Source organism: Impatiens glandulifera, chromosome 5 (assembly GCF_907164915.1).
Source record: "Impatiens glandulifera chromosome 5, dImpGla2.1, whole genome shotgun sequence".
Classification (NCBI taxonomy): domain Eukaryota; kingdom Viridiplantae; phylum Streptophyta; class Magnoliopsida; order Ericales; family Balsaminaceae; genus Impatiens; species Impatiens glandulifera.
In genome coordinates this window covers 12,854,767-12,871,400 of record NC_061866.1, presented here as the reverse complement: position 1 = coordinate 12,871,400, position 16,634 = coordinate 12,854,767, and the positions used below count along the sequence as shown (strand labels likewise).

General features: G+C 28.0%; 2 protein-coding genes and 1 pseudogene across 2 annotated transcripts; 1 reads left to right on the top strand and 2 right to left on the bottom strand.

Annotated features, from left to right (window-relative positions):
- The first annotated feature begins 4,478 nt into the window (after window positions 1-4,478).
- Window positions 4,479-6,607, top strand: LOC124938224 (protein translation factor SUI1 homolog). The gene is made up of 5 exons (XM_047478625.1): window positions 4,479-4,562; window positions 5,690-5,769; window positions 5,887-6,092; window positions 6,207-6,260; window positions 6,344-6,607. The coding sequence occupies exons 2-5, from the start codon at window positions 5,736-5,738 to the stop codon at window positions 6,386-6,388; spliced, it is 339 nt and encodes a 112-aa protein (XP_047334581.1). The 5' UTR covers window positions 4,479-4,562; window positions 5,690-5,735; the 3' UTR covers window positions 6,389-6,607.
- Window positions 6,608-8,480: 1,873 nt separating this feature from the next.
- Window positions 8,481-10,572, bottom strand: LOC124940606 (protein translation factor SUI1 homolog). The gene is made up of 5 exons (XM_047481131.1): window positions 10,437-10,572; window positions 9,311-9,390; window positions 9,011-9,216; window positions 8,843-8,896; window positions 8,481-8,757 (listed from the first exon to the last, which is right to left on the bottom strand). Exons 2-5 carry the CDS (start codon window positions 9,342-9,344, stop codon window positions 8,713-8,715), a joined length of 339 nt encoding a protein of 112 aa, XP_047337087.1. The 5' UTR covers window positions 9,345-9,390; window positions 10,437-10,572; the 3' UTR covers window positions 8,481-8,712.
- Window positions 10,573-13,542: 2,970 nt separating this feature from the next.
- On the bottom strand, window positions 13,543-15,541 carry LOC124939023 (annotated as a pseudogene).
- Between the last annotated feature and the right edge of the window lie 1,093 nt (window positions 15,542-16,634).

The following is a 16,634-nucleotide window of genomic DNA, read 5'->3' as shown; positions in this document are numbered from 1 at the left end:
TATGAATTTTATGTTTTACTGTAATATTTTTTTAAAGGTTTTTTTATTTAATTTAATATAAAAAAGAAGAAGAAATATAAAATTAAAATAATTAATAATGAATGCTCATGTGTATATAAAATAAAATTAAAATAATAAATCATAAATACTCATATAAAAATAATAAAAAATTATAAAAAAGATAAAAATAAAGGTTTTATTTATTAGTAATAAATGAAATAATAAATGAAAAGGGAAGAAAGAGAAAGTATATTAATATTTAATTAATAAATATATAAATTTAAAAATAAAAGTTAACCATGGTTATTAAAAGAGGCTAAATGAGCCAATTTTTGATAGTACGTACGTTTAAATAACCTTTTATTAGTACGTACGTTTAAATAACATTTTATTAGTACGTACGTCTAAATGAGTTAGTTGTACAAGTACATACATCTAAGTGAGCTTTTTTCCTTAAATTTATTTGTATTTTATTAAAGATTTTAAAGAGAAATTTGTTGAACACTTCATTTTATTTCAATATATAATTTTTTTACAAATATTTCTTATATATCGGTCAAACTCCCATTGAAATATATATATATATATATATATATATATATATATATATATATATATATATATATATATATATATATATATATATATTACAATTTGAAATAACTTTTCAATTCAGACATACTCCAATAACTCATTATTTAATTATTTATAATATTTCAAATAATTCATTTAAATTTGTCCGGATAAGAATTTGAACTTTGATCACAATTGTAAAATATAAATACTTTAATAATTAAATTATTATAATTGTTAAATTACATTTATTATTTTGTATATAAATATATATTTTATAAATAAACTTATAGGTTGAGATTAATTGGTATATTAACCAATAAGTTACTAATACACATTTTTACTCGCTTAAAGTTTCTATTAGCGAAAGAAATGATGACCTTCAAATAACCATTACATGTGTTTTAACTTCACTGTAAGTTTCTTTTGACAACATAAGAGTTTATCGTGTGATTAATATCGTTGTCGAAGAATTTGATACATCAACCTCAAGACACTTGTCAATCATGCACACTAGTCTTTGACAAAAATGAAGTTGTCAATGTGTTGCATATATGATACATCAACATCAAGACATATTTCAATAATATTAGTCTTGACGAAAAAATAAAAGTTTAAATAAATTACAAATATCTAACATTAAATTTGTTATAGAGATTGTACCATTCCATGTTGTGTATATCTTGACACCTCAAAAATATTATCCATTGATTGTTTAAGATTGACAGTGCAAATTGGACTATCAATTCTCTTAGTGTAATGAAAAACATCATTTTAAAAGTGTGCAAGTTAGTCTCCAACTCTCTTAAAGATCTAAAGATACATAATTAACTATTATTTCCCCAAAACTTTCTGAAATTAAAATAAAATTTGTGACCCTAAGAATTATAATAATATAAACTTATATATATACATATATATATATATATATATATATATATATATATATATATATATATATATATATATATATCAAATTAAATATATAAGTGTAACTATTGTAAAAATTATATGAAATTAAGTTTTAAAAAAAGAAAGAATATAAATTTTAGAGAACATTAAAAAAGTAATTGAGATAGGAAATTCATGATTTTTAGAGAGATATTATAATATGTTATACATGTTAATATTATAATATAAATTGGAGAGGTTGTCCATAAGTTGTATTACCACCTATGTCTAGTGTCGGTCCCAAGTTTTGTCAATTTTAAAAGTTAAAAAAAAGATTTTGGTGAGGTTAGAATTGATGACCAAATAAATTATTTTGTTTACCTAGTTAAATCTATTTATATTTAAAAAAATACTAAAAATATCTGTTTTATTTTAATAAATGAGTTGCCCTGGATTGGGTTGGATTGGATTGGGTTAGGTTGGGTTGGGTTGGGTTAGGTTGGGTTGGGGAATGTGATAAGCTGCCCTAACCCAGGGACTTGGTGGGCTTACTCCAAGCCCGACTCGACCTATGTCAGCAACATTATAATTAAAAATAGTGTCAAATCAAAATAATTAATTATATATAAATAAAAAGATTGTAACCAAGTATATACTAAGGGTTAATTTTTGTATTATAAATTATAATTAAATATATTATATATATATATATATTATATATAATAAACTTAAATATAACAAACTAAATATATTTTCAAAATTATATATATTCTTATTATATAATAAAATACTTAAATATAAAATTATTAATTTTAAATTATATATATAATAATAATTTTAAAAGATTATATACATTTTTTAAAATTAATTATAATTTTTCTTTCTAAAATTTTTTATTATTTAATTATTTAATAATATTTTAATTAAAATAAATAATTTAATAATAAAAACTCAAGAAAATAATAATTCAAACTTGATATATTTTTAATTAAAATATTAAATAATTTAATATAAAAAATTGTAAAAAGAAAAATTATTACGTTCTTAAATTTGAACAATAGTTAAATATCAATTAAAATAATTTAAATCTTATATTTTCAAAAACATTTTAAAGATCAATAGTAAGTAGATATTGAACTATTTATAAAAAAAATAATAACATGCTACGATAAATAAATGATATTTTTTAAGTTTATTAATAAATATTTAATTATATCATCAAAAGTTGTAGTTCTGAAATTAAAATAAAATTTGTGACCCTAAAAATTATATTAGTATAAACTTATATATATATATATATATATATATATATATATATATATATAAATCAAATATATAATTATAACAACTATTATAAAAATTATATGAAATTAAGTTTTTAAAAAAGAAAAGAATTAAAATTTTAGAGATATATAGGAAATTAATGAGTTTTAGTGAGATATAAATATAAATGTGTCTAGTAAAAAAAACAATAAAATTTATAATATATAATTAAATATTGAATTAATATTATAATATATTATTTGTGTTAATATTATAATAAAAATTGGAGAGGTTGCCCATAAGTTACATTATCTATATTAAAATATAAAAGTATATAAGTATTAAAATATATTATTTTTATTCTAAATCATATTTAAATATATTAATATATATATAATATAACTCAAATATAACAAACTCAATATACTTTTAAAATTATATATATTCTTATTATATTATATATATTAATATGCTTAAATATAAAATTATTAATTTTAAATTATATATATAATAATTTTAATAGATTATATACATTTTTTAAAAATAATTTTAATTTTTCTGAAATAAATAATTTAATAATTAAAACTGAAGAGAATAATAATTAAAACTTGATATTTTTTAATTAAAATATTAAATAATTTAATAATAAAAAATTGCAAACGAGTAAAATTATTACGCGCTTAAATTTGAATAACGGTTAAATCTGAGCTCAAATAAATAGTTTAGTTTTAAATCTGAGCTAAAATAAATAGTTTAGTTAGTTGAAATGTTATATTTATTAATTAATTATTTTTATTAAAAAATTATTATTCAGTAGTTTATTTTTTTTTTTATATTTTCAATAATCTTTTAAATTATATATATATAATAATTTTATAATTATAATTTTTTTCTTTATAATTTATTATTATTAAATTATTTAATATTTTAAATAAAATAAATAATTTCATAATAAAAACGGAAGAGAATAATAATTTAAACTTAAAATTTTTTAATTAAAATATTAAATAATTTAATAATAAAAATTTATAACGAGAAAAATTATTACGCGCTTAAATTTGAAAAACAGTTAACTGAGATAAATAATTTAATAATAAAAAATTGCAAACGAGTAAAATTATTACGCGCTTAAATTTGAATAACGGTTAAATCTGAGCTCAAATAAATAGTTTAGTTAGTTGAAATGTTATATTTATTAATTAATTATTTTTGTTAAAAAAATTATTATTCAGTAGTTTATTTTTTTTATATATTTTCAATACTTTTAAATTATATATATAATAATTTTATAATTATAATTTTTTTCTTTATAATTTTTTATTATTAAATTATTTAATATTTTAAATAAAATAAATAATTTCATAATAAAAACGGAAGAGAATAATAATTTAAACTTAAAATTTTTTAATTAAAATATTAAATAATTTAATAATAAAAATTTGTAACGAGAAAAATTATTACGCGCTTAAATTTGAAAAACAGTTAACTCAGATAAATAGTTTAGTTTGTTGAAATGTTATATTTTTATTAAAAAATTGCAAAGTTTATATTTTTTCTTATATTTTCAAAACTTTTAAATACCCAATAGCAAGTAAATATTGAATTATATATAACAACATGATAAACAAATAATATTTTTAATTATATCATCAAAATTTAGGTTTTTATTTTTAATATTTCCTTAATATTAAAATAATTTATTGTATAAATAAAAACATCTCAAGTTTACTTGACTTCATTGTGTTGATCGCCTTCTACCTGCAGGCTTATCTAAGCGCTTAGGGTTTCCTCTCTCCCTTGGACAGCCACTGAGCCAACCCTAATCGAAGGGTCAGGTATACCTTCATCTCTCATTCTGATTCATCCCTTGTTGAGTTGATTATTGTTGTATATATTCTTGTTTCTGATCAAATTCTAATGGAGAAAGGAGTTGTTTTTCTCTCTGTTTCTCTATTTTGGAATCACCCCTCTTAGATTTGATTAGATATGATTATATCTGTTGTTTCTGATCATGTCCTATGGAGATCCTGTTATAGTGATTGAAAAACTTGAGTTTCTGTGGAAGTCTTTTGAATCTTGAAATTGATATATGTTTTTAGCTTTTTTCTGGTGTGTTTCTGACTTTCTTTTTCATCGGTGATATCTGATCTCTTTTTCTGTGAAGGCCAACTGTGAGTGTTAGGCTGTAATGTGTAGAGCATCTATACATTCAATGAGTAATTCTTGTGTTTTCTGTGGTTCAATCTCGCAAGATTCTGTCTTTCTGTTTGTTAAAAACAGATTTGCTCAATTGTAGTCTAATATAACATTCTCAATGTCTTTGAATATCAATCATCCCAAAAGAAATGAAATTCAATATGCTTTACTTTAACACTGTTTTGAAATTTGATACATGTAAGATCAGATGTTTTGATCTTTCATATGAGGGTTTTACACCCTAGACCAAGATTACTTTTCCTTCGATGGAACATCTAAAGAAAAAGTAAGTACATAGAGCTGAGATGCTACAAGAAAACGTCACAGAACAAAAGAAAAACAAGAGATACCCAATAGTTATCTAATTGATCCAATATGTCATGAAAAGAATATAGTTATCGGTCTTGATTTCTCTTAAAACAAGCTTCAAATTCCATTTTTAGATTCCTGAGACAGTCTGCAGAGAGTTATCCAATGATTTGCATTGGTATATAATATTTTCTTTCAAGAACACAAGATGCGTATAATAGCATAGATGTAGAGGAGAGTTGTTGAATGCATGATTATTTGTTCAACAATCAAATGCTTGAATATTTGATCAAAATTTCTCATATTTTCTTTAGGTATAAAAACATTTGCTAGAAATTGTTGATCTTGATTTATTTAACTATGAATGACTTCTTACAAGACAGGATGCTTGTACTTTATATCTTTTTTTATCTAAATTTTGATCCATCTGAGCTTGTTTCATCTTCTTGACGTGCAGGTCTTAAGTAAAGGAATCTTGTTAAGTGTGTTTTGTTTCATCTTTCATGTCTGACATTGATCAGCTCCCTAGTGCTTTTGGTATGTATGCTCACTCACTGTTATCTATTAAAATAGTCACTATAAGTTGTATATTGTTGGAATTCCTTTATAATATTGGGATTGCATGTATTGATTGGACTCATTCCTCATGGACAGATCCTTTTGCGGAAGCAAATGCTGATGATTCTGGAGCAGGGTCAAAAGAGTATGTGCACATTCGCATACAACAAAGGAATGGTAGGAAAAGTTTGACAACAGTTCAGGGAGTGAAAAAGGAATACAGCTACAGTAAGATACTCAAGGATCTTAAGAAAGAGTTCTGTTGTAACGGTACCGTTGTTCAGGACCCTGAGCTAGGACAGGTGATTATTTGATTTAATTTGATTTTGAGACCTGAATTTATTTTCCCTTGATAGTAATCACAGGGAATGATGATGGGTTAGTAGTAGTTTAACTCTGTATTTATTCGTTTAAAGGTTATTCAGCTTCAAGGCGATCAGAGAAAGAATGCATCTACCTTCCTTGTTCAGGTTAATTTAACAGTTTTACTCATTACTTGGGAGGAGAATGATGGATAATTTCTGATGATATTGATTCTATTATTCATTCACAGGCGGGTATAGCGAAGAAGGAGCATATCAAAATGCATGGATTTTGAGGAGCTGCTGGAGACTTAAGAATCCTAAACCATCCATCCCTTTCATGTTTTAGTGCATATAAACACTTATGGTTCATGTCATTAAATACTGTCGTTTTTCTTTGCATGTGACTATCTATCATGTCGGGGGAACTTATGAAAGCTGTAGAATGCTTTCTTACTGTTTTATTCTTCTTTTGAAAGACTGAAATTAGGTTTAGTGTTTGCCTATCTTACCTATGATTTGATCTATTTACTAGTTTTCAAATAGGCTCCATTAAGTATATTCTATTCTTTTCCCAAAAAAAGTATACTCCATTCATTCCCTCTTCTAGCCTAGTTGGTAATAGAATGTGGATACCTGAGCCTCTGAGTTCGAGCATGTTAGATGTTAAGTTTTGCTCGTTTGGTTAAATTGTTTGAGTATATTTGCGGGCTTTGTGTTTAATTTACAGGGATTAGTCATATTTTGAAGGAAAGAGGAAACAAAAACATTAGTTGTACTAATAAGATTATATATTCGGTCACTTATAATATCGTAGATGCTTTACTGGATTGATTTTTTAATATATATATGCTAGTTGTAACAACTCTCATCTTTCTCTGTCCTACTATTACTTAGAGATGCCTACTCTATACTAATAAACATTCAAAAATGATATTTTTTGAAAGCATATTGGTCTTGTTTTCATTTATGGGAAAATAGACAAATGTTACATTAAGATAAATAAGTGAATGAATAATTGCTTCACTACCTCATTAAAAACTCTCTTGGAACTTAAGTTTCATGAAAAGTACTGGTTTTTCTCATTACAAACTTTGTCCTGGAACTTAAGTTTCATGAAAAGTACTGGTTTTTCATTTGGAGGAATTTTGGTGGTAAATAGAAATAACAATTATAATATTTTTTGATTTTTTTATTCGAATTGTCTATTTAGAGACTTTTCTCGTTTGACTAGTAGTTAGCCGAAAGTGGTATTTGTGTCCATCCCGATTCATAATCTGTTCCGAACACTAATAAATACAATTCAATATGTTATGATATATATAATATTAAAAAAATCGTTTATATAATTTTATAATTACTTTTAGATAATATTTTATAATGGTGTCATTAGGGAATGATTGTAAGAAAATTCTTCCAAGTAATGAGGATAATAAATGTATTCCCACCTATTATTATACTAGCGTAACAATTTTAACTTTTTATAAGATTCATCGCCCTTAATTAAACTTTTTATAAGATTCATCGCCCTTAATTAATTAGAAGATTATTTTCTCTTCAAGGATACTATCTCATTTTTTGTGATGGAAAACTTTGTTTTATCAAATGGTGCATCTTCTTAGCATCAAATACAAAGAGAGAAACCATATTTGCAAAGTTTTTTCTTTTATGTGATTGGGTATATTTATCAAAGGATGTCATATTTTCCAACAACTGTTATGACACTTATTTAATTAGAATGTTATAATTAAAACTGAAATTTTTTATCTTTTAAATAAGATGTTTTTCCACTTGGTTCTCATTCATTTATGACACCAAAAAGGCAATTAACTATTGTTCTAACTCTTCTAAATCTTACTTTCAACAAGATGATTTATTATTGTATATCTTATTTTATGTATAGACCTTTTTTTTAACCTGTCAATAAGTTATGTAAATGAGTAAGTTCAATCAACTTAGATCTAGGGTTAACTCAAGATATATATCCCATATCTGTTTGTCATGTAACTATCTTTTCATTAGTATATAAAACATTATCAAAAAAAAGTAAAGGAAAAGATAAAACTATTTAAATATGTGCCTATATATGGGCAGACAGGTTAACCAAGATTTGTACCCATATATTCACATGAACTATAAAAAAAATAACCTATTCATTCAAATAGCAAATATCAAGAATATAAAATAACTCAATTAAGAAATTTAATGAGAATCATGATTTTAAGGAGTCATAATAACCACCTTAAGAATAAACCCGATTCACAATAACAATAATAAAAAGTACAAGTCTTTAGTAAATTGATCTTAATTGAATAATAGCATAAAGATTGGACAATTTTATCCTGAATTTACAAATTTACTTGAGAAAACTAGTAAACAGTTAAGACAGGATAAAAATGTCAACTCCTGTCTTTAAAAAGAAAGGAAATAGTAAGAAACATTCTTGAACTGTAAAATGTTTACACACTTCACGAAAGAAAGCAATATTTATAACATGCTTGATCTTGAATATGATAACGTAGTACCTAGCCCCGTTGAGGTCTTTAACATGAACCTTAAATAATATGCACCAAACATGAAAGGGATCGGATAATTTAGGTTTCCTCGAGTCTCCAACTCCTCAAAACCCATGCATTTTGATATGCTCTTTCTTCACTATACCCGCCTGTGAATGAATAATAGAATCAATATCATCAGAACTATTATCCATCATTCTTCTCCCAAGTAATGAGTAAGACTGCTAAATTAACCTGAACAAGGAAGGTAGATGCATTCTTTCTCTGATCTCCTTGGAGCTGAATAACCTTTAAACGAATAAATACAGAGTTAAACTACTACTAACCCATCATCATTCCATGTGATTACTATCCAGGGAAAATAAACTCATGTCTCAAAATCAAATTAAATCAAATAATCACCTGTCCTAGCTCAGGGTCCTGAACAACGGTACCGTTACAACAGAACTCTTTCTTAAGATCCTTGAGTATCTTACTGTAGCTGTATTCCTTTTTCACTCCCTGAACTGTCGTCAAACTTTTCCTACCATTCCTTTGTTGTATGCGAATGTGCACATACTCTTTTGACCCTGCTCCAGAATCATCAGCATTTGCTTCCGCAAAAGGATCTGTCCACGAGGAATGAGTCCAATCATACATACACTCCCATTATTATAAGGAAATTCCAAAATACAATTTAATTGTGAGTGTGAGCATACATACCAAAAGCACTTGGGAGCTGATCAATGTCAGACATGAAAGATGAAACCAAACACACTTAACAAGATTTCTTTACTTCAGACCTGCACGTCAAGAAGATGAAACAAGCTCAGATGAATTAAAACATGGATAAAATATATATAAATAAATCAAGATCGTTCTCGTGAGTTCAAAAGGAAATATTTTGCTCACCTCTAGTCTTAGTTTCTAATATCTCAAATGTTTTCTATACATAGAGGAAATGTGAGAAAATTTGATAAAATATTCAAGCATTTGAATGTTAAATGATTAATCAAACATTAAACAATTCTCCTCTATATCTAATATCAATGCATTATAACCGTCTTGTGATATTGAAAAGAAAACATTTATTATACCACATGAATCAATGCAAATCTCATTGGATAACTCACTGCACACTATTCCAGGAATCTAGAAGTAGAATTTGAAGATTGTTTAAGAGGAATCATGAAGGAAAGATCTATGTTTCTCATGACATATTAGATCTTTGGATAACCATTGGTTTCTCTTGTTAAAACTCTTTGCACATCGACATTTTCTTGTACCATCTCAACTCTATGTACTTTCATTTCGTTTAGATATCACAATAATAGATATCAATATATTTACCTTTTGAATAAAAAGTGTTCCAGAAAAAGAAGACTTTGTCTAGGGGGTGGTAGAACCCTCAACTGCAAGATCAAAACATTTAATCTTACATGTCTCAATTTTCAAAACAGTGTTAAAAGTAAATCAGGGAAAACAGAGTGTTTGATTCTTCTCTTTTATTTCTTATATATTCAAAATCTTCACAATCTTCTAATTTTGGTTGATTAAGCAAGCTGTTCTTCTTAGAATCTAATTGATATCAGCTGAGTCAATATGCTTTACTTTAACAAACAGAAAAAGACTAAATCTTGCAAGATTATACACGTTCTCTCATTATAGCCTAACACTCATGATTACATGACAAGGGTCTTCCAATTAAGGTCCAGAGTTAGCCAAAAAACAAGAAGAAATAAGATATAACCAAGATCAAAAGATAATAAAAAAACGAACCAGACAAAACCAAACCCATCAAAGATGATTGATGAATCTCAAGATATCAAAGAGATAGAAGACGGTATACCTGATCCGACTCGATTAGGGTGGCTCTGTTAGCAGTCGAGGAAGGGAAGAGGAAACCCTAAGCACTCGGATAAGTCTGAACAGGTAGAAGAAATCGGTGAACCAAAAAGGAGTGCGCGTGAAAGTTTATTATATTTAAAAACAATCATCTTGGATTCTTTTTGATGTAAACAAGAATTATATTCAATAAAATAAAAAAATCTTTAATATTTTATTATTTTAATATTCTTGTATTCTTATTCTCTAATTTAATAAACTAGTTTATTTTATTAACTTGCATTAAAAATTCTGATAGCTTTTTGTATTATCATGTTTTAGATTCTATCCTTTTATTTATATAATAAATTTATTGAAATTTAATCACATGTTGGAAATTAAAGTATGACTCAACTAATATATGAGAACACATCATTATTAATATATCTAGTATGGATCGTGCAAGGATAAGGATATAAAACAATATTATTTATATAAAACTTTTTAAATAAAAATAATATTATTTAAATATTTAATTTGTTTTTAATTAATAAAAATTAAGTTTAATTCAAATTTAATGTTTATGTATATTTTTAAATTTATCAAGTATATATAGTTTAAAAAAGATCTAAAAGAAAGATGTAATGCGTGCCTAATAATCATATAAATTAACAACATCCATTACTAAGAAAAAAAAATAGTCAAGAAAAAAATCATAAATATTAAATTTTAGATCAAATTATTAATCAAATTATATAAAATTCTACTATAAATATTAAGAAATAATTAAATTAATATAATAATTAAATAAAAAATATGTACTAATAAAAATATTGTCATCTTAATTATTTTTTTATAATAATAAATTATTAAAAACTATTTTAAATTAATATACATCTAATAAATATTTTTTTTATTAGTTTAAATAATTTTTTTTTGATTAATATAAAAATTAATTAATTGGTAATAAATATTAAATACAAAATATTTATTTCAACAATCTTAAGTCGTCTAGCGTTTAAAATGTTCACATTTAATACTTGAGACCAGAGTTCAAATCCCAGAACATGCAAATTTAGATTTTCAAGAATACACTATTGACTATAATATATGGTGACGCAACTTTTAAACAAATGATACGAGATATTTAAAAGTGTGAGGGCACAAGATGGAGGTCGGGTGGTTTGTCGGGAGGTCGGAATTATTGGTTGGTTTTGTGAACATTTGAAAGTGTGAGGTCACTAGATGAATGTCAGGTGGTGGGTGGTTTGTCGAGTGTGAGGTCGAAATTAGTTGTTGGTTTGGTGAGCATTTGAAAGTGTGAGGTCACGAGATGGAGGTCGGTGGTGGGTGGTTTGTCGAGTGTAAGGTTGAAATTAGTGGTTGGTTTGATGAACATTTGAAAGTGTGAGGTCACGAGATCAATGGAGGTCGGGTGGTGGGTGGTGGGTGGTTTGTCGAGTGTAAATTAGTTGTTGGTTTGAAGAACATTTGAAAATGTGATGTCACGAGATGAAGGTCAGGTGGTGAGTGGTTTATTGAGTGTGAGGTCAGAATTAATTATTGGTTTGATGAGCATTTGAAAGTGTGATGTCACGAAATGGAGGTCGGGTGGTGGGTGATTTGTCGAGTGTGATGTCGGAATTAGTAGTTAGTTTGGCGAACATTTGAAAGTGTGAGGTCACGAGTGGAGGTCGGGTGGTGAGTGGTTTGTCGAGTGTGAGGTTGGAATTAGTTGTTGGTTTGACGAGAATTTGAAAGAGTGAGGTCATGAGATGAACATCGGGTGGTGGGTGATTTGTCGAGTGCGAGGTCGGAATTAGTTCTTGGTTTGACGAGCATTTGAAAGTGTGAGGTCACGAGATGGAGGTCGGGTGGTTGGTGACTTATCGAGTGCGAGGTTAGAATTAGTTCTTAGTTTGACGAGCATTTGAAAGTGCGAGGTCACGAGATGGAGGTCGGGTGGTGGGTGTTTTGTCGAGTGCGAGGTCAGAATTAGTGGTTGGTTTGGCGAACATTTGAAAGTGTGAGGTCATGAGATGGAGGTCGAGTAATGGATGATTTGTTGAGTGCGGGGTCGGAATTAGTGGTTGGTTTGGCGAGCATTTGAAAGTGTGAGGTCACGAGATGAAGGTCAGGTGGATGATTTGTCGCGTGTGAGGTCAGAATTAAGATTGGTTGAGTTTGACGAGAGATAAAAGATGTGTCATCAATTGAGGTCGAGTAAGATTGGTGTGTGGTTCCCTGAGGGGATAAAAGAGACATATAAAAAAGTTTGAGTCATAAGATAATGGTCAATTGAAGAGTTAAGTGAGGTGCCGAGTGGATAAAATATATGTTAACATTAAGTTTAAGATTAAACTTAATTTTTACAATTAATTAAATTTGAATAATATTAATTTTATTTAAAATATTTATAAATAAATAATATTTAAAATATACTTTTATTCGTGTAAATTAATGCTAGTTATTGTTAATTACATTTATTTTGTGGTTATTTGGATTACTGTGAGAAAAATGTCTAAGTTTACAAAAAAACAAAAAAACAAAACAAAAAAAAATAATAATAATAATAATAATAATTTTATTATAGTAACGAACCCTTAATATAAAATAAATATAGTTTACATTAATGCACATAAACATAATTTGGAGCTATTATGTTTTAAAACTTTAGTTTGAGACCTTATTTCAAAATATAGTTAAGTTAAAGCATAATTTCAGTATTTTTGTTAGGATATATAATAATACTAATAATTGTATATGATACTATATTTTTTTATTCATTTATTAAAATAAAAAATTAAACCCTGTTTTCTATTTATTTTATTTTATTATAATTATAATATTTTATTAAATACATTCTAAATTTAATTATTCATATATTATTATAATTTGTAAGAGATTATGTCTGTACAGTTTAATATACAAACTCCTTTCTTTCTTTTTTCTATAGATTTTCCATCATTTATTTTACACAAAGATATGAAATTTGTTTTACCTTAAAAAAATAATAATAAAATATATGATCAAACTAAAATTTGAGCAAAATGATCCAAAAAAGTTGTAAATACAATATGCAAAAACTAATAAACCATACATACCTAACTAATAATTATGAATTCATTCATTCATGCCCACAAAGCCAAGATAGACATACAGCTTAGCCCAAGAAGAAGAGAAACATTAGAAATAAACAAGAGCTTAAAATTACTCCTCATTCTATGACTCATGAAATCTGCTGCAATGAGATCGATCAACTAATGCCATATAAATTAGGATTCCTGCCGATGCAGAATTCAACATTCCTTCGGTAATAAGAGTTGTTGGGCTATTCTCTTTGTATGTGTTTCCTAACATCAATCCCACCACTATCCCAATTGGAGTTGTTAAGAAAAAGAATACAACCATTATCCATGCTGTTATCATATTAAATTAAATTTCGCCTGCATGCAACAACACCATTTATATATTCATTCTTCTTCTTATTATTATCAATTTATATCAATGAAAGTTGTAAAGTTTTACCTGATAAATGCATCCTCCAAGACCCAATCCTTCAAATAGTTGATGGAAACTCAAAGCAACAATAAGCGGCTGGATTGTTTTTGGACTTTGGGATGTACCTAAAGAAATACCAATCACAACCGAATGTGCTATGATTCCAAACTCCAATACTTGCACTATCCACATTAGTTACCTTCATCAATGGTTGTAGTGTGTCTAGTTACAAAAATAATTAATTACCTTTGATCTGCATCTTCTTCTAGGGTGGTTCCCTCAGCATGTCCGTGAGTGTGCGCATGGACGTGCTCTTGCGTCTCTTCGTCTCCAATTTTCTTATTCGAGTTCGCCCTCTCGTAATAAATGGTGCCGAATATGTCTATCATCATCGTAGCAACGGCCGTAACCATTGCTATAAGACCTACAAACGGGAATTTCCCCCAGGGATTCTCTCCCAAGCATGGACTAGTGAGGCTTTCGAATGCGTTCGGCAACACGTGGACAAATCCAGTGGCAAGAATCACGCCGGCGGCAAAGGCTTTCAAGACTATGAAAAAGTCACTTTCTTCCTTAAAGATGGAATTTTGTGGCCTAAGTTTGGCAAAGAAATGCCAGTTATTCCTTCAAATAATTGAGAGTTTGCACTCTTTCTTTGTTGTTGTTTTGTGTATTATCGGATTCACATTCTTCTGCTGCATGGATCGATATAAGAAGAATTATTATTATTATTATGAGAATGATAAAACTAAATAATGTTGGCTTTGACTATTGGATCTTTCTAAGAACATATATGAAACTCTTGAAAATAGATATTTGCTAAAGAGAAAAAAGTTCTGAGAATCTTAAGTGTTGTATATTCAACCTTTACAAACCACCCTTATATAGGAGTAATTAGCCTATAAACCCTAAATTACTTATACATACAGGCCCAAGCCCATTAATAATAAAATAAACCCTAATTATATAAAAGACAATAAAGGCCTACAACTTTCAACTTTCTGACAATCAATGCTTAAACTCACAATCTCCCCCGTAAACTTGATTTAGTTCGAGATTCTTCACGCCGAGCAGCTCTCGCATCTTTGCAAATTTGACTCTTGCTAGTGCCTTAGTGAGAATGTTTGCACATTGCTCTCTAGTGCCTACAAACTCTACAACGATCTGTCGATTTTTGACGCATTTACGGATGAAGTGGAACCGAGTGTCGATGTGTTTTCTACGTCCATGAAACATCGGGTTCTTCATTAATTATATTGCGGACTTTTTGTCGACATAGAGGGTTATCGGCCTCGGCTTGCATCCGAGCACCTCACTCAACAAATTTCTCATCCAAAGTCTTTGGCACGACGCTACAGTAGCTGCCATAAACTCCGCCTCACATGAAGATAAAGCAACAGTTCGTTGTTTATGAGATTGACAGGTGATTATATTCTTGTTGAGATAAAACACCATCCCTCTAGTACTTTTTCTGTCGTCTGTGTCACCGGCTAGGTCGTTGTCAGTAAAATCAATGAGTTATTCCACTTCTCGTTCTCTTCTTAACTGAATCTCATAACTCGTCGTTCCCTTCACGTAACGAAGAATGTGTTTTACTGCCTGTTGGTGTAGAGTGGTAGGCTTCTCCATCGTTGTTCCCTTCACATAATAATGCTCTAATCATAATTATTATTATATTTTTTAATAAAAAAATTATATCAATAATCTTATTTTCTTCGATAATCATATTCTCTAAGTTTTGTATTAAATTAGTTATTTATTCTAGTAGTCAATGCTCATATTTTTATTGGTCTTAGTCAAATCATATGTATTTTTTACTAGTTATTTAGTCAATACACTGTAATTCTTTCGTTATAATGAATTTCTTTTCAGGTATTGTTTCACCCCAACATTCTATGCCCATGAAATTCTACATTATTTGTTGGTTTTCTTTTATGCAACACATTGGCATTCCGTTGTTGGATGGATCTCGAGACTCACGAGTAACTTCGGAGTTCATTCGGTTATTATTTCACCCCAACATTCAATACTAATACGATTCTGCAACTATGATAGTTTATTAGTCAACACATTGTCATCTTGTAATTGAATGGAGCTTACGAGTTTCTGGAACTTGAAAATACATTATCAATATTTCAACATCTTGTTTTCAACCTTAAGTTGTTTTTTCATCTTTAAGTTTGTGGAGTGATGTTATAATATATATATATATATATGAGCCGGGACCTACCGTCCCAAAAGGCGGGGTCATCTCAAACATAACCCACCTAAAGTAGACTTTGCAAAAATAATTTTTTTCAAATAATTTTGACCATTTTACCCTTATTTTTTTATATTTTTATTATTCCTGTTTCCTTCTCTTTTCCCCTCATTTTCTCATTTCTTCTTTCTCTTTTCTCCTTCGGGCGATCGTTGCTCTCCCTTCCCCACTTCCCTCCCCTCGCTTCTCCGGTTTCCTCCCAAATCTCATATTCCCCGACGATCGTCAAGCAATGCCGGAGGAAGCTTCCACGCGAGCCCCGACTCCAGCAGCTCGTCGGACCACGAGACCACACATGCAACTGTAGCAAGGCGACTGTAGCAGCTGATACAAAAGATGAGTACACAAGTCGGGTGGAGGACCATGGTGTCGAACAGGTCGCTTCACTGGACTTCTACTCATACTAGAAGGCAATGCTCGATGTAATCACAGCTGAAGTGGTCGAATTAACATCAGGGAATG

Bases quoted from the DNA above. Each gene is read 5' to 3' on its own strand.
- LOC124940606 (XM_047481131.1), bottom strand. From the start codon at position 9,344: ATGTCTGACATTGATCAGCTCCCAAGTGCTTTTG. The intron at 8,897-9,010 runs GTGATTATTTGA...ATTCGTTTAAAG, and splicing joins AGGACCCTGAGCTAGGACAG to GTTATTCAGCTCCAAGGAGA. The intron at 8,758-8,842 runs GTTAATTTAGCA...ATTCATTCACAG, and splicing joins CATCTACCTTCCTTGTTCAG to GCGGGTATAGTGAAGAAAGA.
- LOC124938224 (XM_047478625.1), top strand. From the start codon at position 5,736: ATGTCTGACATTGATCAGCTCCCTAGTGCTTTTG. The intron at 5,770-5,886 runs GTATGTATGCTC...CCTCATGGACAG, and splicing joins TCAGCTCCCTAGTGCTTTTG to ATCCTTTTGCGGAAGCAAAT. The intron at 6,261-6,343 runs GTTAATTTAACA...ATTCATTCACAG, and splicing joins CATCTACCTTCCTTGTTCAG to GCGGGTATAGCGAAGAAGGA.